This window comes from Buteo buteo, chromosome Z (assembly GCF_964188355.1).
Source record: "Buteo buteo chromosome Z, bButBut1.hap1.1, whole genome shotgun sequence".
NCBI classification, from domain to species: domain Eukaryota; kingdom Metazoa; phylum Chordata; class Aves; order Accipitriformes; family Accipitridae; genus Buteo; species Buteo buteo.
In genome coordinates, this window is record NC_134204.1 from 86,542,139 (window position 1) to 86,567,576 (window position 25,438).

A 25,438-nucleotide genomic window follows, 5' to 3' on the forward strand; every position below is an offset into this window, starting at 1 on the left:
ATGTGCTTTCTTTTAGATTCCTCATTTTCCCATTTGGTGGTCAAGAAGTTGTATGTTTTCTCATCTTTCATCCAGGGAAAATATGTAAATGCTGGAAAGCTCTGGAATAGTTTTCTGCTGTTTATTCAAGAAAAATCTGTCCTACATAGTATCTGTAAAATCCTAATTCCACCTCAAAAAAAAGAAATATGTCAGACTGAAAAGGTATCAGCATTTCCTTTACATACTTTCACACAGCAGAGGATACTCACTTTTGAAGGCATCTTCCAAAACTTGTAATTCACAGTATAATTTAAATTTTAAATACTGGCCTTGGATTAGGGCATCAAAAAGCTTATAATTTTTTCTACAATGAGTCCTTAATGGAGCATAAATTTTCCCAGAAATAGAGTAGATCCCTTTTTAAGTGATCATGCAGTCATTCCCTCTCCTATATTCCCCCTTCTCCTCTCCTTTCTCTCCACCCATGCATAACTTAAAAAGCCACTGACAAATTTCCTTGAAGCTCGATTGAGAGGTAAAAACACACAATCTTTCAAGCTTCAGAAAAACTTAAATTACTACTTCAAGCAGGGAAAAGGACACAATCTGAATTCAACAGTTATTCACTCCGTTTGGCATTTTGATTAGCCAACCACACAACTTTGACTTAGTCACAGATCTATTGCCTCCTGTTCAGCAGGTATCACAGGCACCAGGGAAGGAGGTAACAGTACTGCTGACATGTAGTTAGGAGTGAAGGCGATGGAGAGAATTCAGCACATTTTGCGTAGTATGGGGTAAAATCATAGGGAGGATATTGTGATGTACAAGGTACAAGATACTGTGTGTACAAGGTAAGAGGTAATAAATCCACGGCACATTGGTCATCAATAGGTCACCCTAGGTCACCACTCATATGGTAACGTATTCCTCCAAAATATAAAAATACTTTCTTGGACAACACAATAACAACTCTCAAAAGCATCTTTTCAAGAAAATGGAGAGTGAAAATCTCTCAGGAAATAACTTCTGAAGAGGAGGAGGAGGTGAAGGGGTTAGGAGAGGATCTACACTGGTGTGGGAGTGCTTCAGGTTCAAAATTAGAAAGGGAATGACAGCACAGCTGGTAGCATATGTCTCATATGTAACTTGTCATTATATGCAGTGACACAGAAAAAGAAATTAAGCTTTGCCTCTAATCATGCAGTAATCTCCAAAAAAATCAACTACTATCAAGCAACGTATTTTTCAATGAGTTATTTATATAGCAAACCTTTTTTTTAACCAGCAGTTATAAACAGAGGCATATATTCTTTATCTCCCCTTTAATTATAAGTCTTTCAAAACAGCAAGTGTGCTCAACTACATTATTGTCAAGAGCTATATACTCTTTAATTAAAGCAAGAAAACCTTACAGATAATTCAGATATCAAACATAATGAATATACTAGCAAAAAGCTACACAGTGCACTGCTTTCAGCACAACCTTTCTTACAGACTCTTAAAGTTTAAAGATTAGGGAAATCCGCAATGAATTTTAAAATGTTTCTATTTTTTTAATGAGAATATTAATTAGACATTTATTCAGATATACTCTTTTCAAAATGTAGCAGTATTTGATTAATATTGACTACCTGGTGATTCTTTAAAACAAACAACTTTTGATACTCACTTCAGTAAGGAAGAATAGGATGATGGTATGCAAAATAACCAGTGTAATGGATGATAAAAGACTTTTGAAAAATCTTGAGGAAGATGTTTATCAGAATTGTTCAGAAATGACCTGAAAGAAACCAAATATTTCTGAATTACGTTAAAGATTGAAAATTCCTTTGGATCACTAGAACTAAATATATATAAATAGAAGACAGAAAATCCCTTAATATAAATAGTACTAATATATGTATGCATACATATAATTGCAAATTTATTTATGTACTGTTAAAAATATCATTCTATATCTTATTTACTTTCACTCTTTGAAACTTGGTATATAGCACTGTTAGTAGTTAAAGCAGGCTTCTTCTTATTTTTACTCCTATACAGCATGTTTTCAAACTATGTTTGAAAATGCATTGAATAAGCAAATTGCTCTTCAGTCATTAATTTCTATAGGTCTTATCTTTCTGCATAATACATGCATCATATTATCAATAATTTCATCACAATCAAAAGTAAAATATCTTTTGAAATGATAATGGTTCTCTTCTGAATAACATGCAAGTACCTATAGGCTTTGGACTAAACTGACTCAAAAAATTTGAACCAGAAGCTTGGGCCTTCACTGGCTTGTGAGAAATAGAATACTGGATGAAAAAAAGGGTGTTTTCAAATATAAGGACTGGTGAAGAATTAGATAAGCTAGTTTTACGTCACTTTTGCATTACTTCTCTTACCCAAAGGATGTGAGAGGCAAAAATCAGATGTGTCCAATCCACTAATACTAAAAATTAACTATTGTTATTAATTAATGATATTATATGATTATAAATATATATAAGGACAGGATTATAGAATTTAATATTTGTCTTTATTTATTATTTAATAATAATAATTAATAAGAAATCCATTAGTATTTGTACAATTTGTAGCAACCACTACGATGCAATACTGTGTGATAGGAATGGATGCCCCTTGGCCTCTTCCCTTGTCACTCTCATTTACAGTGAATACAAGTCCAGCAGAGAGGATATAGTCTGTTACATCCATCCTCCATTAACCATAATCAATTATCACTTCTTTTGCACCTTACTTTTTAACTTAGTTGGCTGTGAATTTTTCATCTTAATAACCTTCCTTCACTGAAGCTTGTTTCTTTATGTATCATGGCTGGGATTTTCAAAGTTATATAAAGAAAGTCACTACCTTTAAAAATGCCACTTCTACAGAACTCATTTATGGTGTCTTTGCTGTACTTTCTGGAGTGATTCAACATCATTCCCACTTTTGAGTCAGTACTCTTTCTATTGCAGTGAAAGTAGAAGGAAATTTAAAAATACCTTAGGAAAAGACGCGAGGACTTTCTCAGGACAAGAGAATCTTTTTACAAGACATAAAAAAAGCCACTGCCACGACATGGAAACAGTGAGAGTGGATCTAAACACTCAAAACTGCAGATAGAATGGAAACCCACTGGAATGCAGCCTTCAGGTACTCCTAACCTAAAAGGTAAAATCTCTTTCTTACAGGGTGCTTTGTCACCACAACATAATGGTATTTGTGTTTTGTCATTTAATTATTTAAAATTACTTTTAAACTCTTTTTCACAGCTGCATGTAAGTAATTTAGAAGCATAGCTACATGTCTACAAAGTCACTGTCTGCCTGTAAGAACCCCAATGAAAGAAAGAGAGAATTACACTTGTTCAACAAGAAAGGTGTATAGCTTCTGAACTTCTTCAAAAGATAGGGTGATTTATTTGGAAATTAATTTTACTAATCAAACAAAATTAGTAGGAAGAATTTACTACAGATATCAAAACGATCTCAAGTAAGCAATATCTGAGCAGAAGGATTAGCACATAGTGAATTTGTGCTCTTTGTGAATTCATGAAAACCTGAAGATTAAAAATAAAGTTGAGATTGTAATATAGATAAAGGGAGAAAAACTAGAAAATTATTATTTTAAAGACAATAAATTCAATATTGTGAGAAAATTAAAGAAAAAAATCTTGTTGTCTCTCATCCTTTGAAGTATTTTTCGTAATATAGCCAAGCATAGAGCCAACTTCCTACAAGAAGGCAGGATAGATACAGTTTGGGTAGTAATATAATAAAAAAAGACCACATTTTGTCTACTGATAGTGTATGAACTGTTTGAAAGACTTTTGGGCTTAAGCAGCTTGTTAAGTATGGTTTCTTAGCTGTCTCCTAAGCACAAGCACAGGGCAGACTTTTTGGACTCTGAGGCTTATAACAAAACCTCTACACAAATTTTTAAACAGTGATGGAGATAATCTGCTATCTTTAAAGACTGTTTAAATATTAGAATAACTTTGAATACTATAAAAAAAAGTGTCTAATGGTAATACAATAATTCTGGTGCCAGCACTTCTCAGTGTCCACTGCTGGCTATGTAATTCTTGCCAGGCAAACCCAACTCTGTGCCAGACAGTTTAATTCAACTACTCTTCCAACAGAAGTATAATAATAGCTAGTAGGAAATTTGTTTTGACTACAAGTTATGTTAAAGCAGCTGCCTATAGTCTCAAAGCAGTGGATAGCATCTGTGAAAGTATTTAATACCACAGCAAGATTCCAAGTTACAGTAGTTTTATTCTTCAGTAGAGTGTGACAAGGTGAGAATTGATCTTGTAAGCGTTAGTGCAGGTGCGAAAAAATGAGATGCCAACAAGATGCATCCTAATGGTATTTCCTTGTAGACTTCGAAGGATTTAGCTCTGTATAAGGAATAAACATGACTAAAATGCAACTTTATGAATTGTAACTCTTATATATTAAAATTAAGAGAAATATTTTCAGTTTTCAAAATTGGATGACAGATATTTTTACCCCATAGACAGCAATTTTACCAACAGAATCTCTAAATTCTTCTCTCAGTATTCAAGTCATTCACTCGATTTCTTGTTGAGGAAGTAAGATATAACAATTCATAGTATGAAAACATAAAAAGGTGCATCCACCTTACTCTTTATGATCTTCCCTAAAAGAAAGACTGTCATCTCCTACTCAGTACAAAAGACTAAATACAGAAAAAAGCACAATAGATCTGGTCCAACTTGAGCAACCCTCAACTTGGCGCAGAAGAGAGTCTACTCTGAAGTCATAAATGGGTCTGTTGTACTTCAGATTGTCAGCCTGCTTCTCCTGGATAATTTCATTCTGTAAAAAATAATGAATGAAGAACAGCATTGGATGCTCCTATGAAATCCACAAACAGCATTGAAACGGTTAGACCCACTGCACAAAACCCAGCTATGTGAAATGAGTAACTGACAACAACCTTGTCAGTGAGTAAGACTATGATGACTGGAAATTCTGAGGGGTGAAAATCCTCTTTTTTCAGAGGTTTGGGTCAGCAGCAAGAAAATAGAAACACTTGGTAGTTTTGGGGAGCACATTCTGGAGACTGCTGTTGTTCAGCAGTTTCCTCAACAACCTGGACACAAGTGGACAGACAGAACACACATTTAGGACATTTGCAGGTGACACTAAACCAGGGGAAGCAGGCATGGTAGTTAACAAAAACAACAGTCAAGTGCCAAGTCATGGATGACTGGGCCAACAGAAACTCACAAAGTCCACTGACGCAAATGTAACTTTTTGCTCCAGCAACAGAATTATAATAACCTAGGCTGGGAACTGACCGAGTACCAACCCTACCCAACCACAAGCCAAGGGTTTATGGCCAGTAGCATGTTGAATACAAGGCAATAGTGTATTCTCACTAGGAACAATGCAGACCACACGCTGGGCTGCTTTAGGAGAAGTATGGCAAGCAAATGAAAGATAGTGATTTGCTTCATCTACTTGGCAACAGTTAAGCCTTACCTAGAATGTTTTGTCCAAGTGTTGTGCCTACAGCTCAAGGAGGATGTGAGGAAACTGGAAATGACTAGACTGCATCATTTATGACAAGAGGTTGAGGGATCTAGGCTCCTTTACTCTGGTGAAGGGGTGGATAACGGGTCAAGTCAACTAACGGCAGCCTACAACTACCAAAAGAGTAATTACAAAGACAACATTGACAAACTTTTCTCAGTGGGAGCTGATGTGATACACCACTCCATAGCCAGCAGCTTTGAAGGTTGACACTAGGTATTAGGCAATACTTTGCACTAAGGCAGTGCAGCCGTGGAACAGGTTTCCCGGAGGGGTTGTAAAATATTGATTCCTGGAGGTTTACATGGGTCAGCTAACACAGACATGTCTGACTACTCTTGGTGATTGTCCTGCTTTGAGCAGGAGGTTGGACTAGTTGACGCCCAGCAGTCCTTTCCAACCAACATTTCTATTATGCTAAAGTTACTTCAGAAAGGCCAGAGAAGGGTGGAGGAAAATGAAGCACAAACAAATGAGTGAGTATTAAAAACTGATGAACCAAGATTCATAGGTGAATTCAGGACCAGGGCTAGGTAGCCTTGTCATACAGAAAAGAAACTCTAAGTGATAGCAGGATGCACAGTGTTTGATCACAAAATTAGGAGGGAGAAAGCATATGCCAGAATCACTTTATTTGAAGTTAAGGATATTACTAATTTTTCAGCACCCCTACTGATTTGTTGCATTTCAAAACATAATAAAAAAATCTTGAATAATTTTAATTCCCTGGAAGCAATAGTTAATACAGCATCTCTAGTAAGTTGGAAATGAGCCAGTCCTATTACTAGACAACTCCTGGAAAACAATGTTCTGTCATCACCGCTTTTATGATTACACAAAACTTTCCTAAGCAGTCTAAAGATTAATTTAAACCTAGTCCCTGCAGGGAAATCTTCTAGTACCAAAAGAGAGCATGATAGATTTAAAAGAAAAATCTTTATTTCACTTCCAGTTAATTTTACCAAAGTTTTGAAAGATATAGAGCCAAGCTAACAGATGGAAAATTTGATTATACAGCTGTAATTGTAAAAAAGAACTGATGAAGGATTAGTATTCCTTTAAAATCATGAGGAACTTCTATGATAGATTCATAATGTGATGAACTATGCACAACTCAGTAAATAATGGACCTAGGAATTCAACATAAAATTCAGTATGTGAAAGTGTTTCCAACTGGACATAGTCATTCAAGAAGCTAATTTGGTAAATCTGTTTTTTCTTTGTATTTGGAACACTGGGTTAGGTTACCTGGCAAATATTGGCTGTAATGGAACATACAATATAAAAGAACTCTTTTGATAATGGAGTCTCACAGGTTTTGAAAATAAAAGTTCCCAATACACAGTTCATAAAAAATATCCCTTTTACTTACACAAAACCATGCATCATCTCTCCAACAATGTTTTTTAGTGTTAATATTATTTTTGTAACTATATAACAAAATATGACATTTTTTGTATTCTTCTTAAACAAAGCTGCCAGATTTTGGTTATGATTTGCAGAGTACTTTGTAGTAAACTAAATGAGCTGCTACATCCAGTGCACGTCAAGTTTTTGATTTCTAGAAAATCAAATTAGGATACTGAAATTTATATGCCTAAATATGAAACCTGTATGACCAAGTTGTTAATCTGTAGCATTTTATGTAAAATACAAAATACGCTGCCTCACTCTCTCCATTGGCACTTTGTTCTGAAACTCAGGAAGTTCTCAAGTTAGCACACATTTTTGATCATTCCAGGTATAGATAATCTGTAAACAACATGAATTAGTGGAGGAGACTAGAATAGTTAAAGGGAACAGACTATGCTACATATTTATTTTAGTCCATCATTCTAAGGGCTTTCATAAAGGAAAAGTGAAATGTCAAAACTGATAATAGAAGCAGTTACAGCTACCACAGTGTCCATTCCTGCCTCCATTATTATTGCCACAGCAGGACTACCTCATCTGTTCATGAGTCACCTTTTTAAAATGTGCCCACAGATGACAAAAAATATTTAGTTAAAGAAGCTTAAATGCAGGAGGTCTCCACCCCCCTATTTGTACCATTAGTATTACCTAGAACATTCTTATTTAGAATAATAAAATAAAAGCCAGTTGAATAGGATTTGGCTTTCTTAGTTTGGGGGTTTGTTGTTGTTGTTGTTGTTGTTGTTGTTGTGGATTTGGCTAGTTTGGGGTTTTGTTGTTGTTGTTGTTGTTTTAATTTGTGATCTCACTTTGTATTGTCTCTTACACCAAATTTACAGCAGATTTTTTAGCATGAAAAAGCAACAAAAGACTCAGACCTAGTTTCAGTGCAGTAACGTGTCCTTTTTGTTTACAGTTGTGACTTGTGAAAACATAATTTTATAAAGATGGGCACTCTATACTCTTTCTCTTTTAAAATATATTTAATATTTGTTGAAGCATACTGGTCATGTAACCAGATGATCATTGTAGTAAATTATCTTTAAATTCCAGTACTTATAGAATATGGGATGACAGCAGAACACTCTAATTTACCTGGAAGCTGAAGGTAGATAAATCTGAACTAGTAAGAAGATGAAATTTTTTCAATTGTATGAGTGACTAAGTCCTTGAAAACCTTACCAAAGGCTTTGGTACCACAGTAATAAATGTTTTTAGACCAGTAAGAATGTGTTTCTAACAAAGTGTGTCCTAACTGAACAGTAAATTGCAAACTTGGGACAGTAATTATTAATGAAATTCTACTGTTTGTGTGACAGAGGAAATCAAACTAGACATTCACTATGGTCTACGTTATCACTGGACAAAAAAATGTGCAGTACAGGAGTTTGATCAAAAGCTAATAAAATCCCAGCAGATATAATTGGGCTTTAGGTAAGATAGTAAAGATAAGTTCGAGACCAAATCAAGAAATAGTCAAAGGCTATCAAAATGTGTCAACACTATGCATTGCATTTGTATTTCAACATAATTATTCACCTTGTAGATCTATCCATGTAAGCTCAAGAACCAATTTTATCTCAAATTGAAGTTTCTTTCATACTCACTCATACAAATTCTTCAGTGGTGAAGTTAAAATAGACAGCACAGAGAGCAGACTATTGCAGTGGCTATGTATTTTATAGATCTTGAGATCTCTGTCTTCGTGCGGATTCAGAAACTCCTGTACAGAGCTGCAAACTGACCAGAGCATATCTTCAGTGGACATCAAAATTGCTGTAATATCAGTTCTGTAGAGAAAAAAAAAGTGAAAATAACATTTATTAGGACATCAGGATAGTGGTAAATTTCAGTTAAACAAAGCTTTCCTCTGACAAAATACCTAAATCATAGCACAGACTTCAAATTTCATCTTCCATTAGTGATGTAGGAATTCTGAATCCACTACACTGTAAAAATTCAGCACTTCCACAGAAAAGTTGTTACTGAAACCAATCAAAAGAGGACTTAAAAAAAAAAAAAGGAAGTTTCCTCTTCCAAAGAACAATGCCACTAGGCAGGAACAACTTACCTTCTAAACTACAACTAAATAAAATTAATTTTAGTTTTCATTCTGATAAAGTGCAATTAGAATGTACATACTATTTTCAAATCCTGCTGGAGCAAAAAAGAAATGACGAGTGAGCCAAATCTTCAATTTGCTAAATTTTAACTGCCAGGCAACATATTATGATGTGGAACATTTCTCAGTCAGTAATCTGTTGCCTGTTGATATTGGCTGGCAAAGCATCATGGGTCATTGGCCTAAACAACAGCAAGAACCCAAACTGCAACAACTTAATCTCACAAGACTATGCTGACATACAACAGATAGGAAATACATGGATAAAACAAAATATATGGCAGGCATGATGTTGGACTGAAAAAAGTACCTAAGTACCTAAAAGCTAATGGATGCATATGTGATCATCTGCATTTTTAAGGATCGTCTTATTTTTGGAAAATCTAGGCAAACACACATGAACAGATATTTGTCTATATTACAGATCAGATCTCTAACATTTCAAGAAGCATTGGGAGAAACGACCCACCCACCAAAGTACAGTATTATAAAAAAATAATTTAAAACTTCTGTGGTAAAAATATATTGAATGCTATTAATTAAAAATTGCTTTTTTCATTTGTGCATGACTGAATAATTCAATTCACTTAATGACAATTTCAAGAATGACCTTATTAAATAAAACATCTTCTCTGCAAAACGACAATGTAAAAAGATCTCTCTTGTTCAGTATTTTGAAGCAAATTCATATAGAATTGACTAATACTATATATAAGAAATACTGTATCAATGCATATTCTTCATATTTCAGGGTAATTTTTTTTCCAGGATAGTTTCCAGGAAAACTCTCTGTACCTAAATATATAGAAGGGCCTATCACAGTAAACTAGGGCAGGAGTAGAGCATACAAATAGGTGCTTTGGGGTTTTTCCACCTATTCCAGGTATGTGAACTTGTGCAAGTTGCTTAAGCTTCCACGACACTGCTCCTTTTCATAATAAAACTTATGATGACAGCACATAACTCTTAGCTCACACAGAACTTATCTCTGCTGAATGTCTCTCATCTCCTACAGATGACAAGCTCTTAAGTTTTTAACTTGCACGGCCACCATGGACTATATCACTTTCAAAATCTAAAAAGAGGAACATATTCATATAGGAAAGATATATAGCAAAGGGGCAGGATAAGAAATACAATTTCTTCAGTAAAACAAGACACTGGATAGAAAGAGAATGGACAGAGGTAGGATAAGCTTCCACCTGGAGAAACCTGCTTTGGTATTTCTTAAAGACACCCTCCTCTCTGGCAAAATATAAGAATCCCAACAAGAAGAACTTCCAGCTTCATATTTCCTACAGCATACAGGAGAAGTAATAGCCTCTTCCTCTTCTCTCCTTCTATACCACTGGCTTCATTCTGGTAAGTGTTTTGATGTGACCTCATAGCTCTTTCACTTCAAAAGCTCTATGAAAACCTAAGTTCTATTGGAATACATGGAATTTTCTTCATGAATCAATGGCTTGATTTCTAAACCTGATGCTGCCAACTCTGCCCACATTTTCGGTTGTGCCACCACTCAATGCACTGTTTATCATGAGGCTTTCAAACCAATCAAGCAGTTTACGGAACAATTTCACCACGAGTTCAAAAGGGGCCTTTTATTCTGCCCGGTTTAGTATGTGACTACCAAATATACTTAAATATACAAAAAATATTGAAATAAAATGAATGTCAAAGTACTGTGTCTATTCCCTCTGCTGTGTTCATTAACATTGAAATTTGAATTAAAGCATAACAGAAAACTAAGACTTACTTATTTTAGCCATTAAAAGTGTGCATTAAATATACAACCATTACCTGATTTGTGGTGTTCTCTTGTAACTGGGGCAGGCCTGACAATATCTGGAGGACAGCATAGCCAAAGATTGCTCTAGGACATCTCTAAGAATCTCCTGGGCTGTCTTGGGAGGTAGAATAGTCCACAGATCATGATGAAGACCACAGCAGAAGTAATGCCACATCTGGACAGAGAATGAGCATCTTTCCCCCTAGCAAAACCACCACATGTTAAATAATAAACACACACCTTCCCAAAATGTCAATTTAATTCTTGTAAGTCTAATTAATTCAATCTGAAGGGAAACAGCTGAAGAGTTTCAGGCACATGATGACTAAAAATGGTCCTTGACATGATGTGTAACATCTTTATTAGCAAGGAAACACATGTTCCATTTCAGCTACAAAAGTAGAGTTCTGCCACAAAACCAAACCACAGCATTTGACCTCTTATATCCTTAATTAACCTATTCTCAAAACCCACACTGTTGTAAGTCGAGTTTAAAAACACGTACAGTATTCTGTACTCACTAGAATAGTCAGATGAATTTAATATAACAGTTTCTTTGTCCTCAAAAGAAAATAATTATTTAAATTACTTAAGCATATCTATTTCCCCAGATTCATAACTGCTACACATAACCGTGATTACGAAGCTTTGGTTATATATAATAGATACGCAATAAAAGCAGAAAAAAATAACAAGCGAACAATTAAACTGATAATAAGAGATGTCCAGAAACTTTCAGTACAATACCTTTTTTCATCTTATAATGGTAAGTCATTGAAACTAAACATTTTCTGGGAAAGAATCAGCATTGGAATTAATATTTCATTGTCTACACACAACCATCCTAATAAGACACAGAGATAAATACAGAGGACTCAAAATCACACTGGTTCATCCATAATATCTCTAAGAAGTACATACTTCAACTCACATTTAAATATTTAAACTAATACCTATTCAGAAAACAGCTGTATCAGAACAAAGTCTTGAATCTTCACTTTGCACGTTCCAATGGAGTCAAGAAATATTTTAAGAATCTGTTGATATTTTAGCATTATCAGAAATATTTTAAAAACCCCATGATTTGTAAAACACTGTAAGAGTTTGATAGGCATTCTCTAATAATAAGGAGAAGCAAAATAATCTAGCTTCTTTTTAAACACACTACATTATCATATTATTGGAAGTTATCATTATTCAGTATTTCTCTGCCATAATATTTGAAGTGTATTTTATATTAAAAAGTGGTAAATTATGACAAACAACAAAAGTACCAAACTTGTGACCACTGCTCTAGTAATTAAATTTGATTGGTGTAGTCATTTCTAAAAATCTTATTTAGAAAAAAAAAAAAAAAGAAAAAGAAATCATTAAGATGTCTGATTTTCCAAGTTTCACTAGTGCAGAAAGGAAAAATGTAATACAGATAAGTTTCAAAAGAAAATTATATGCCTAGTTTTCTTTGTACATAGAACCACGGACATCTTATAATTGTTTTAAGCATATTTCAACAGGCAAATAAAAAACAATCACTCTGGTATTTTGAACAATCAAGTATTTGACAAGTGTTTCCACTCAGGTAAAATAGGATTGTCTTATACTGACCAAAAATTTATATAATAAAACAATGGACATATTAAAATAATTTCCTATTTTTCCTATATGAAATACAATTACAATATTATTGCATGATATACTGAAACATCATCATAAGAAAGTACAAGTTTACTTCACAACTCAGCTCATAACATAATTTCATAACTTAGCATAACTCAAATGTTAATAAATTTCTGTAAATCTGGGTTTCTTAGATATATTACCATGACTATTCTTGAGGTACATTCCAGTAGAAGTTATCCAGAAATAAACCTCTAACCCTACCTTACAGACATTTTACTAACATTTCCCTTTCTTTGCAAAAACATTTCAGCTGTTACAGAATAAACTTACCACATAAAAAATAATTAGTTTGAATGTCTAATGGAAGCTAATTTATTTAGGTTATATGTTTGATTTACAAAAATAAATTTAAAAAAATTCAAAAACGATGCAGACTTAACAACCAGAAATATAATTCTAAATTGACCTTCTAACATAGGGTATTTATTTTTTTAAGTAACAGAATGTTGGTGAGTTTTACTTTTTAACTATGTAACTGTAAACACAAATTGCTTCATTTTCTCTGCTTTATTTAATTAAAAGGAGTAGACTGAATAATACCTGTTTCCTAACATTGTACCTCCACTGAAGAAGCAACAGCTTCACTGAAGATTTAAAGGAGATTCATTCCCCTTTTCTGACCTGTTTTTCTATGTGTTGCCATTTCTAGACAATTCTACTGGTAAACATCTGCTATTTTTGCAGGCTTTGTATAATACAAACAGATGTGAGCTTTTATTTAGCTTATATATCAGGAAACAAGCAGCTGCGCTTTATTACATAAGCCACTCAATATTATCTTTGAACAGACAATTCTTTATTCTTTGACTATTAGAAAACATAAGTTCCCAAAGCTACAGCAGATGTCTGCTACTCTAAAAGCTCGATTTGAAAACGTGATCTGGAGAGCTGGCCCAGTGGGTGTTCAGTGCACTCTACCAGCGAGATCCTGAACCCAGAGAGTTTCACTCCCTGGCAGCTTAGACTCCGAGTGCTGGATGGGAACTGTGCTCTTAGAGCTCAGCTCAGATCTCGCATTACCACAAATTCGCTACTTGTATCTCACAAAATCTCTGCTTAACTTCCCTAAAAGATATTCAAAACTTCCTGTCGTCTCACAGTGATAACAATCTCTGTGTTTACCCTCTAATCATAACAGGTCTTCTGGCTTTTCTTTTAATGCCAGTTACCCTTATTGCATGAGGTGCATGTCAGAGGGAGGATGGGTGAGCAGGTACTGACATTAGTTATGAAAGTCTAAAAATATTTAAAAATACATTATTCTTATTTTAACAACGTAGAAAATTCTTTTATAGATTGTAATAACCATTTGCTAGCAATCTTCTTGTCCTCAGATGTTACCACTGTACAAACAAACAAATAAATGGATGCGGAAAGTGCAGCTCTGTGTAGTTAAACACAGACACTGTCCCCTGCCCCATCCTCCTTTCCCTTTGTCTTTCAGTGGTTTTGCCTTTCTTCTGGGTCACTTACAGTTTTATTAGTCAATATGTCATTAATAGGGAATGGAAGGAAGGCTACCACATATTATTACCACTAAAACCACTTGAATGTCCTGTACTATTGGGGAACAAGAAGAGAGTAACTTCATGTGATCCCTGATGTGTAGGATTGCCATTTAGTTTGTAATTAAGCATGTAATACAAGAATGTGGAAAGAAAGGTTTCTTCTTCTTCCTTCTCCCCTACTCATGCACACAGCACACACAAAGGACAGGCAATGTTTTGCTTATTTTGTGGAAGCACAATGGAAAGCCTTTTTTTTTCTTTATGAAATTGCATTCAGGATTTACAGAAGGGGACTGAATCTTTTATAGTTGCATGTAATACTCAAAACTGGGGGACAACGCGGAAAGGGTAGTGAGGGTCCTGACCTAAACCAGATTCAAGAGCTGGGCTACTCAAGAGACAAGCAGAAGCAGAGGGGCAAGTGCAGCTTCCCATTAAAGAAACAAGATCATGGTGCTGTTTACAGCAGTGGATCCCACTGAAAACGCAGCAAGGGCTGTGAGCCACTGACTCGCACAAGCCCAAGAGTGCATTCCCATTGAGAGAGGAGGAGCTCGTACCAGAGCCTGCTCTTGATGACTGGCATGACCTTCTGGCACCTAGCTCCAAGCTACCCCTGTTTTCTGAGCTCAGCAGGATCTGCACGACTTATGAGGCAGAGTTTCACACCTCCTGCTAAGCTTAGACCTCGGAAGGAGCCACCTCTCACTGTGAGAAGTTTCAGCAGGACGTTGCCTCTGTAACAAGCAATAGGTCTTAGGCCAATCTCTTCCATTTGGGATGCATACAGGAGCTCAATGAAAGTAGCAGCTGCTCAGCATCATGCCTCCTGAAGGCACTCTGAGCAGACCATGGTCCATCCTTGGGCCAAGGCCTGTGTCCCACTAAAAAGAGCAGAGTGGTGACGTAAAATTACATACTTCTCACCTCAAGTCCTGCAAGTGTACAGAGCCGAGCTACCAGCTTTCTTCACCCTTCCTACACACACATGAGTTCTGATCAGTGATGATAAAATCGTTTAGCTAATCCATACTCTTTATTCTTGAGACAGCTATTTCTGACAATTAGGTTTCCTCCATGGTGAACAGTTACTGGGCCACTAATACATAGGACAGAGCACCACACAGACTACAGAGAGTGAAGACCCTATCATGATTTATCAGTTGCCAAAAGCCACTAAATTTCTTACCTTCTTATCAACCCAGGACATCTGGGCTCACATTCAAACAAAAGTAAAATGCTTGTTTACTTGTCTTTGAGGGATGGGCATTTTGACAGATTACTCAGATTAAGGTCTGCATTACCCGTCCAGTATGGATTTTTGTCACTGACTCAGCAGCTTTTTATATTACATCTGCAGAATATATGCATCACACAGAGGTTTCTCTCATGTAAGAATTCTAGAAAATACTTAACAAAAACACCCTAGTTCTCTCAGATAGCAAATGATATAAGGAAGGACAGGACTTTGTCTCCTGGAGATCTCAGTTGTTGATAAAAAACATATAAAACTTCCACTTCATCCTGAAATTAACTGAAAATAATTTCAAACAGTATATGTCAGTCTATGTCTGCATTTAACTGGGATGAAAAAAACCCAAAATAAATTATAACAATTCACTTGATCCTTAGTGTTTTTTCACAGAATCATTAGGATTATAGTTTAAGAGCAGACCTGTGACTTCAAAATGCAGGTGAAATGGCACTAGTTTTTTCAGAAACACATTGTTGAATGCTGAAGGTAACTATATTGAAAACCTTTGTTTGTTACGTCCTTCACTCACAAAAAGTAAAAAGGGGAACCAATTGAAAATAAAAATCAAAGAATCAGACTAAAAAATTCCAGGAGAAAAATAGCTGTCTTTCATTTTCATATGTTACACTTTCTACAAGAAGAAGTGTTAAAATGACGGTGTCTTCTTTACTGAGTTCTGTATAAATGTCTTGAACTTGACACACAATATTTTATTAAGCAAATGACACAAACACTCCCTGGTAATGATTTATCCCATCTTTAAATGACTATGTTTTCCTACATCATTTCTACAGAGGCATTTGTATGCAATAATAGATATTTCAAAATAGTAAATTCCAATAATCTTTATGTAAAAATAATGCTGATCTTATGCTTCTAATTAGTCAGAGAGCTGGCAGCCAGTAAAACACATTTTGTAAAAGGGAGGCACAGTAAACTTAACCTCACACCTCATAAAAAGCTTTGTAGTCATCCCAGTGGTGGCTCTCAGCATCCTGTAAAATGCTTGTAGCACAAACTCTGACGCAGTAGTTCGTAACTCGAAACTGGAGAACGTTGATGAATTCCTGATATTGTTGGACAGGCACTAGGAACAGGGGTCTGTTCAGAGAGAATGATCAAAGAGGCAAAGATTGAAAGGCTGTGCAGTAGGAGGTAACAATCCCCAGTACTGCAAATGGTTTTGATTATTAGGTATCAATCATTCATTTCCTCTCTGTCCTGCAGTCTGAACCTAGCATTCACTTTTGAAAAATATCTGGTCTTTGTTTCACAAGTTCTTTATATATATCTGCTCATCTATAAATTCTCATTTAACCAAGTCACTGAGAAATATATTACTTCATCCTATTTTCTGAGATAAAAGTACATTTGTCCTTCAGTTATTGGGAGATTCTGCGTTGCATCAGCACTGAGTGTGATAAAGAAAACACAAACACAGAGTCCAGAGATTATTTTTGGTAAGTATGTACTAAAACTCTTTCATAATACACACAAGTAGAATTATTGAGCAATATTTTGGCTCAGACTTCCCATTCACAAAGATACACTTCATGCAGCAGTGAGTAAAACATCAGAGGGAAAGTAGCTCCACAGTGCATACAACCCCTTAGAAATCATACATTCCTTGAAAATTGCACTAGTTCAGGTGTCCCTCCCAGAAGGCCCAGTTTCTACTTTTAAATTACATATGGCCAGAAACACATGGGCCAATAAAGAGATTCCTTGTATCTTAAGTCAAAATCTCCTAAAAGCACAGCAAATGTAGTTATATTGTCCCCCAGGCCAAACACTGTCTTAGACTTTACACTACTACTTCATATCTTTTCTAATTTTTATTCTGCATGCAATGAAAAATAAATTCTAAAACTACATTGGATGTATTTGTTCACATTTCTGAATACAGATGGTGTAAGGAAAAAGTGCAGGAATGTATATTTATACTGTCCTTTAAGATTGCTATGTGCTAAATCAGATTTTATGAAAATTCAGCTATTGCAAAGGTCAGAAAAGGAAATTAAGGCGTTAGCCCTTTATTTATATGAGAGCAGAGTACATTCAGTTCACTGGACAATCCTATTTACTCAAGCTTAATAAAGAAAAAATATTGATCTGCAAATCAAATGCAGATCTTAAACATAAATAATTTGTTTTGTAATGGCTGCTTTAGATTATCAATAGCTTTGATTCAGGTCTTTCCATAAATAGTACACGCAGTGCATGTGCTAAAAAATATGATGCAATTTGGAAAACTACCACCATACTGTATCACCAAAATGGAATGAGGTCCTATATTATTTACGTTTGAATTAAACCATTATAAGTAAAAGGGACTCACTTTTTGTTTGTTTCTCTCATTAAATTGCTATACATTGTAAAATGCTGAAAGACATATATCGCTGTGGAAAGGGCAGCGTACAAGTCTTGCAGGGGAGCCTTGGAGGGAACGTCTTTGCTTTTCTCCTCTAGTCTTGCCAGGACAGCTGTTGCCACTTTGCTGCAGGCCTCTACAAAGTTTGCTCTAATTTCCTGAAGAGAATCATCTCTGCATGCCAGAGCCAATGGAAGCAATGTGTCAAGTTCCTCCATGATGTCAGAACAAAACTGAGAGAAATAAACGTGGCATCAAGTTATTTGTATTCTGACAGCACTGTTTAATTTATACACACTAGGGTCAGATTCTTGAATAATGAAATTGGCATAAACCATAAATATATTAAATCAGCTTTACAAACATTTCACTCTGTTATACAGGGGAGAAACGTTTATCTACAGTAAATGAATTACTATTTTATTCCTTCTTGCTTTAAAGCTGTATAATATATACTGGGAAAAAAATTAAAACCATCTTATGCTAGTAATGCCTTCATTTTGTTTATGATTTCATTAGATGTACATTCAAAGCATAAGGTTAATTCCTTGTAAAAAAAGATAATTTTCTAAGCCAATTTATTTTGAAAAATATACAAACACATTTCTTAATACTGAATTTGAAAACAAACTTGTCCTCTCTCAGTAAATTCATACATTGATCTCCCTAAAATTATCTCCCAAAAGCTTATGTGTTATTTTAAGCAAACATTCATTAACAGCATTCCAAATTTGCTAGAACAGTTGCAAAGCTTACTAAATAAAAAACTTTCAAACACATATTGCCTCAGAAAAACAATTTAATTAATCATCATAAATGACCTTTCAGACAAATCAAAGAACTCTTAATTTGGCCATATTATTGGTTATGCTGATTAGTTAAATGGCATGTCTAAGGATATGAATACAGGAAATCCCTTTATAGCTATGCTTCAGAGCTTTCAGCATTTTCCCATAGAACCACTTGGTAACAGAGCAGATACTAATCAGAATGTTTTAAAACTTTTTGGGATGAAAAAAATAATGCCAGAGAAGTTTAAAAGTTAATTCTTTCAAGTACAGACTATGGACTATTGTATAAACTCTGTTCAGCCTCATATTGTAATGCCTCTCACTTTCTTCTTAATTCCATTTATATCAGATATAGAATATTAATGGTACTGTAAGTACTTCAAAGTGTAGATGGCAAACAGCCTTGGCATTCTGTCTCCCCTCAAACTTCAGATCTTTTGATACCTGCCTTAGCAATTCGTTTTGGTTGCTCCTCCTGTTGGACTGCTCCGCAGGACTCCCTCATTTGCTGGTTGTTTACAAGACTCATTGCAGAGCCTGCAGCTGAAAACTCTTCTTTCTGCTCATGTTGAAGAATTTTAGTTGAAAAATCCTCAATTGCTATTGTTATACAGTGAGCCACAGAAGAAGACAGGTCTTTAAATGCATTTCTCCAGCCAAAATTCAGTAAAATAGGCTGAAATACATATTTATATTAAGTCAATCCAAATTCATTGTTGAGTATTATTATTGTCTGAAACTTATACAAACATGCATAATTAAATTGAAGGACAGCCTTATCTTTTGAAATTGATTTTAATAACTTAAAATATAGTCTGCTAGCCTTGAAATCATATTAAAAGCAGTATATACACTCAACAAAAACGAACATGCATAACAATATTAAATTCGTCATCAAACTTTTAAGAAATAGATTTATAAAAAACCCTTTTTAAACAAGACTGCTTTTAAAAGCTATGCTTCATCTTTACATTATTTATATCCTTTAACAGAATCTATTAACAAAGTCAAATACATATGTAACCATTTTCAATACTTTAACAAGTAATCCAGCAATTGATACCCTGTAATAATTTTCACTGCAAGGTAGCAACTGGAAGCTAATAACTGTGAACACTAACTGCAAACATTTAGAGAAGGTGGTTTTAACAAAACCACACTGTACTTTACTTCTCTAGAGATGGATTTAGCAATGATTAAAATGTTTAAATAGAGATTTCTGGGTTTTAGCCAATGCTGCCTTTTACTATGGTTTACATCAGTTCCCTGCCTTCTATAAACAGAGACTTCTGAAGTTATCTGAAGCGTAACAGTTGCAAGAAGAAGACATAGTAGGACATCATTACTTTTCTACTAATCTTGCTTTGCATTGCTCATATGACATACAGCAGACTTAAACCTTACCAGAAGTGGCCAACTGAGAATTGCACCACTGTAAGAGAAATATTTTAATGACGTAAGATGTACAGTAAAGATCCCCACCATGAGGGCATAGTAGGAGAAAAGAGGGATTCCTAACAAATTGCAGCTATAATCCTAAATTGGAAGACAATGAAGGGCTACGAAGTAAAGCCCTTCCAGCTTAGTCCAATTAAGTTTCCTTTCCCTTTCCCCACTCCCAACACTCAACTCCAGCAAGCACAGAGACAGCCCCCATCGACACCCATTTTTGCACTTCCTCTTTTTCTTTTTTTTTTTATCTCGGGTCAACTAAAGCTCAATCTTCTCAAAATACTGTTCTTTGTAATCTATAAGATACAGGAACATTGATCTCACAAACGGATTCAAAGCACATTTAAAAAAGTAATTTCACCACTAAAATTGAGCCATTAGGAAATTAAATTCCACTATTGCAAAATATCAGACTTGTTAGAGCATTTAGGTCCCATAAACTCAACAATAAAAAATTGTTTAGTAGTAAATGGAAGCCAGACTAAAACTTAATCTTGTACATACATTCTACAAAGCATAGTGCTTACTACACAGTAGTTTGTTGGCATCAAAGAAACCAGACATCATGTGAGTACTTATCCTATAGGAAGCATCATTATGATGAAATGCTAAGAACTCGATAGATCTTTTTCAGATTCTGCTGTTTTGAGAATATATTTAATACTGAAGAAAGCTATAATATTTTAGCATTTTTTTACTGTTTTGTTATGAGGTATCTTATACTTCTGACATTAAATCCATTCTGTTATTGCATCTTAAATAACAACCAGTTCTTCATGGTAAGATTTTATTCCATCTTAACTGAGACTTTGCACCTAAAATTAATTGCAGTGGCTAAATAATGAAACTATGGCAATAGGTGTTTATAATGAACATGGTTACAGACTACACTGGAGACACAGACAAAAGAAAATCCCCTACAAAGTGTAAGACTCTTTTCATACTCACCTCTTCTACCTGAAGTAACTGCTCAGGAAGCACACTGGTTTCATTTGCTTTAGTTTCTCCTATTAAAAGCTCCCCACTAGCTTTCTTCAGAACTCCTGCACAGTATGATAAAAGGGATCAAAGTTAAGATTAATTCTGTAGAAAAGTCAGCAGCCTACAACACCTTCTGATATATCAATATGAAGCATAAAAAAACCCTCAACAAGATGTAGGGGAATACTAATGTTATGATAAAGTCAAATTCAGGTTATACACAGCTCCTTTTATATAACATGATGAAATCCACATCCCATTGTATTCATATTTTATACAAACGCACATATAATGTGTAAAATATAGTTTCTTTTGTCATTAATTCATTTTTATACTGATTGTGCAGTCACCTATTCCTAGGGAGAACAGATAACCTTAGAACAGCTGTGTAGAAATTAATTTCTATTCTTTGTTCAATAAATTATATGAATTGCACACTAATGTATTTTTATAGTTTTTACTTATTTGGAAACGCCAATATGATAAGAACAAAAAGACAGTTAATTAGTACAGTTATTATAAGCAAAATAATGGTGACAGGAACAAGAACAAGTGAAGCTCCTTAAAAAGGGCTGGTACAAAGCCCACTCATAAATCTTGGAGTAATGGGAATATTGCCCCGGTTTTGACAAGGACAAACCAATATTTGGGGTAGATATCACTTTCATCATTGTCTCAAGCAATTCCGTGGGTTCCTGGAGTGCATTGATGATAACTTCCTCCTCCAAGTTATAGAGAAGCCAACAAGGAGAGGTGCTTTGCTGGATCTCATAGTCACCAAAAAGGAGGGTTTGTTGGGGATGTGGAGGTCAAAGGCAGCTTTGAATGCAGTGACCATGAGATGGTGGAATTCAGGACCCTGATGGCAGGCAGAAGGGTGAAAAGCAAGCTCACAACCCTGGACTTCAGGAGACCAGACTCTGGCCTCTTCAGGCATCTGTTTGGAACAGTCCCATGGGATAAGGCCCATGATGGAAAGGGGGGCCAAAAAGCTGGTTAATACTCAAGGATGACTCCCCCAACCTCAAGAGAGTTGGAAAAAAAATGCCAGGAGGCCTGCATGGATGAACAAGGAGCTCCTAGCCGAATTCAAACACAAAATGAAGCATACAGAGGGTGGAAGCAAGGACAGGTAACCTGGGAGGAACACAGAAGCAATGGCTGAGCATCTAGGGACAAAGTTAGGAAAGCTGAAGCCCAAATGCAACTAAATCTAGCCACTGATGTCAAAGACAACAAAAAGGGCTTCTGTAAGTACACAGGTGACAAAAGGAAGACTAGGAAAAATGTGGGCCCATTGCTCAAAGAGATGGAGGACCTGGTTACACAGACATGGAAAAGGCTGAGGTACTGAATGCTACCTTTGCCTCAAGACCAGCCTTCAGGAATCCCAAGTCCCAGAGACCAGGGGATAACGTTGGAGCAAGGAAGATGTACCCTTGGTGGAAGAGGATCAGGTCTGGGAATACTTAAGCAAACTGGAAATACATAAGTCCCTGGGCCCTGATGGGATGCACCCACAAGTGCTGAGGGAGCTGGCAGGTATCATTACAAGGCCACTCTCAGTAATCTTTGACCAATCATGGGAACTGGGAGAAGAGTCCAAATGGTGGAGGAAAGCAAATGTCACTCCTATCTACAAGAAGAGCAAGAATGAGGACTCAGGGAATCACAGGCCAGTCAACCTCACCTCAATTCCTGGGAAGGTGATGGAGCAGCTAACCCTGGAAACCATTTCCAGGCACACTGTGGACAAAAAATTCACCAGGAGTACTCAGCATGGCTTCACCAAGGGGAAGTCATGCTTGACCATCTTGATGAAGAAATGACTGGCCTGGCAGATGAGGGGAGAGCAGTGGATATTGTCCACCTGGACTTCAGTAAGGTCTTTGACACTGTCTCCCATAAGACTCTGTTAGGGGACAAGCTGTAGACAAGCTCTTGATGTATGGGCTGGATAAACAGACAGTGAGGTGGGTTGAAAACTTGCTGAATAGCCCGGCCCAGAGTGTGGTGATCAGTGGCACAAAGACTAACTGGAAGCCAGTAACTAGTGACCTATCTCAGGGGTAAATACTAGGTCCAGTCCTGTTTAACATCTTCATTAATGATCTGGATGATGGGGCAGAGTGTACCCTCAGCAAGTTTGCAAGTGACACCAAACGGGGAGTAGTAGCTGACACACCAGAGGGTCATGCTGCCATCCAGAGGGACCTCAACAGGCTGGAGAAATGGGCACACAAAAATCTCATGAAGTTCAATAAGGGGAAGTGCAAACTCATGCACCTGGGCAGGAACAACCACAGGCACCAATATGATGGGGGCTGCCCAGCTGGAAAGCAGCTTTGCACAAAAGGACCTGGAGGCCCAGGTGGACACTGAGTTGAACATGAGCCAGCAACGTGCCCTTGCTGCAAAGAAGGCGAATGGTATCCTGGGCTGCATTAGACAAAGCATTGCCAACAGGTCAAAGGAGGTGATCCTTCCCTTCTACTCAGCACTGGTGTGGCCACACCTGGAGTGCTGTGTCCAGTTCTGGGCTACTCAGTACAAGAGAGACAGGAACATACAGAAGAGTGTCAAAGAAAGGGCCATGAAGATGATTAAGGGACTGGAGAATTTCTCCTATGAGGAAAGGCTGAGAGTACTGGGACTGTTTAGCCTAGCAAAGAGAAGGCTCAGGGGCTATCTCACTAATGTATATAAACACCTGAAGGGAGGGTGCAAAGAGGACAGAGCCAGGCTCTTCTCAGTGGTGCCCAGTGCCAGTACCAGAGGCAACGGGCACAGATGGAAACACAGAAGGTTCCCTCTGAACATCAGGAAACACTTTTTTTTACTGTGATGGTGACCAAGCAGTGGAACAGATTGTCCAGAGAGGCTATGGACTCTCCATCCTTGCAGAAACTCAAAAGCTGTCTGGACGTGATCCTGGGCAACTGGCTGTACAAGGCCCTGCTTGAACAGGGGTTTTTGGATCAGAAGACCTCCAAAGTTCCCTTCCAACCTCAACCATCCTGCAACTCTGTGAGTCTGTTTCAAAAGGAATATGAGAATAAAACCAAACAATATGGTATTTTTAAAATATGTCTCCTAGCATAAAGCTGGTAAACAACACAGGTTGCAGATATTCTTAATTTAATGTATCTCGTGCAATTAAAACCAAGAAGTTTTAAATTATTGGGTGCTGTCAAGCATTGTTACAGATGATCTTCTAACCATAAACTTAATGGTCTTCAGTCACCTGAAGCTACTGGTAGTATACATGGCCACGGTTTAAAGAGCTTTTCTCTTTCTATGAAATACCCAGTGTTTGCACATACGTAGGATTTCATTTACCCAAAGTGGATTTTATCTTTTCCCTAAACAATTCACCCTCTGAAAATGAACACTCTGCTTTTCATACACCTATACAGCATTCTAAAGCTTCAAGGGTTTTGCGGGTTTTTTTTCCAAGCACTGTTTTCGCTTGTGTTTTCAAAAGACATCAGGGAAAAACAGCTTTGAGCTGGGAAAAAATGAAAGATAAAATGGTAGAATATAAAACCAGAAGAGACTAACCAGGTCATCTGACTCCCTGATCATTCAACATATGTTACAGACAGCACCATAAAGTTACTGCTTTTTTCAATATGTTTTAATGTATTTCATGATGAAGTTTCCTACAGTTTTCTTTAGAAATTACTCCAGAATGAAAAAAAAAACCCTAACTGACTGGATATTATCCCTCTTTTCTATTCTGTGCTTTGTATCTTAAATTTGCTTCGTTTTTCCTTGCAGTTCTCCTTTTTATAGACGTAACATCTGATTCTAACTATAGGCACAACTGAATATCTATATATTCACATTCGTTCATTGTCACTACTTAGATCAGCTATTTATAATTTTTTATATCAAGACTTTAAAGATAACCTTTAACATTTAACCTAAAATCCTTGTGTATTCATGGAATTGCTGCCTTCCCTGTTAAGAACTCACAGCTGAGATAAATAGGTAACTAGCTGGTGGTAGATTTGTGTCTCCAGGACCAGAGGCGGAAGAGTCAAACGATGCTTCCACCAGCATCAGTCATTTTAAAGGTTGCTTCATTTTTAAATTAACAGGTTCCACTAGATTTCCCCACCTCCTTTTCTAACTAACAGCCTGTGCGCTCTTGCCCTATATTCATATACATCTATCTATGCGCCTGCAGGCTCGCACACATATAAAACCTTTTCTGGTCTTCTGAAAGAAGCCCCAAGGTCAAGTCTCCTATCTTTTACTGAGTTCCTTTGGTTTCCCAAATTTTTGCATTTCCCAAATCTCACCTAGGTAATGCTGGCCTTAATCTTCTTCAATTTAACCTCCAGCTGTCAAGGGCTCCCTTCACTCTTTTCATTGATCACTGCACACTAGCCACAGCCCCCACAAAGCCTCTGCACTTCAGATGCTACCACAACCTTCCTCAAACATTGTTTCCACACATATCAAATTACCCCTTTCCTATCCTGCTACTTCTTCACTTGTCTTCTGACTGTCTTGCCCTAATCAGCA

General features: G+C 36.3%; 1 protein-coding gene across 5 annotated transcripts in view; it reads right to left on the reverse strand.

Moving 5' to 3' along the window:
* KIAA0825 (KIAA0825 ortholog) overlaps window positions 1-25,438 on the reverse strand; it is a 256,206-nt gene that overhangs the window by 146,921 nt on the left and 83,847 nt on the right. For all 5 annotated transcript variants that reach the window (XR_012649091.1, XM_075021307.1, XM_075021305.1 and 2 more), the window contains 7 exons: window positions 20,873-20,967; window positions 18,921-19,148; window positions 17,649-17,914; window positions 16,261-16,411; window positions 10,879-11,069; window positions 8,564-8,746; window positions 1,655-1,765 (listed from right to left, as the gene is read on the reverse strand). Coding sequence is in view for 4 of the 5 variants with exons in the window: in XM_075021307.1 (XP_074877408.1) it covers window positions 1,655-1,765; window positions 8,564-8,746; window positions 10,879-11,069; window positions 16,261-16,411; window positions 17,649-17,914; window positions 18,921-19,148; window positions 20,873-20,967 (1,225 nt within the window). In the remaining variant the exon portion in view is untranslated. The remainder of the gene's footprint in view (window positions 1-1,654; window positions 1,766-8,563; window positions 8,747-10,878; window positions 11,070-16,260; window positions 16,412-17,648; window positions 17,915-18,920; window positions 19,149-20,872; window positions 20,968-25,438) is intronic.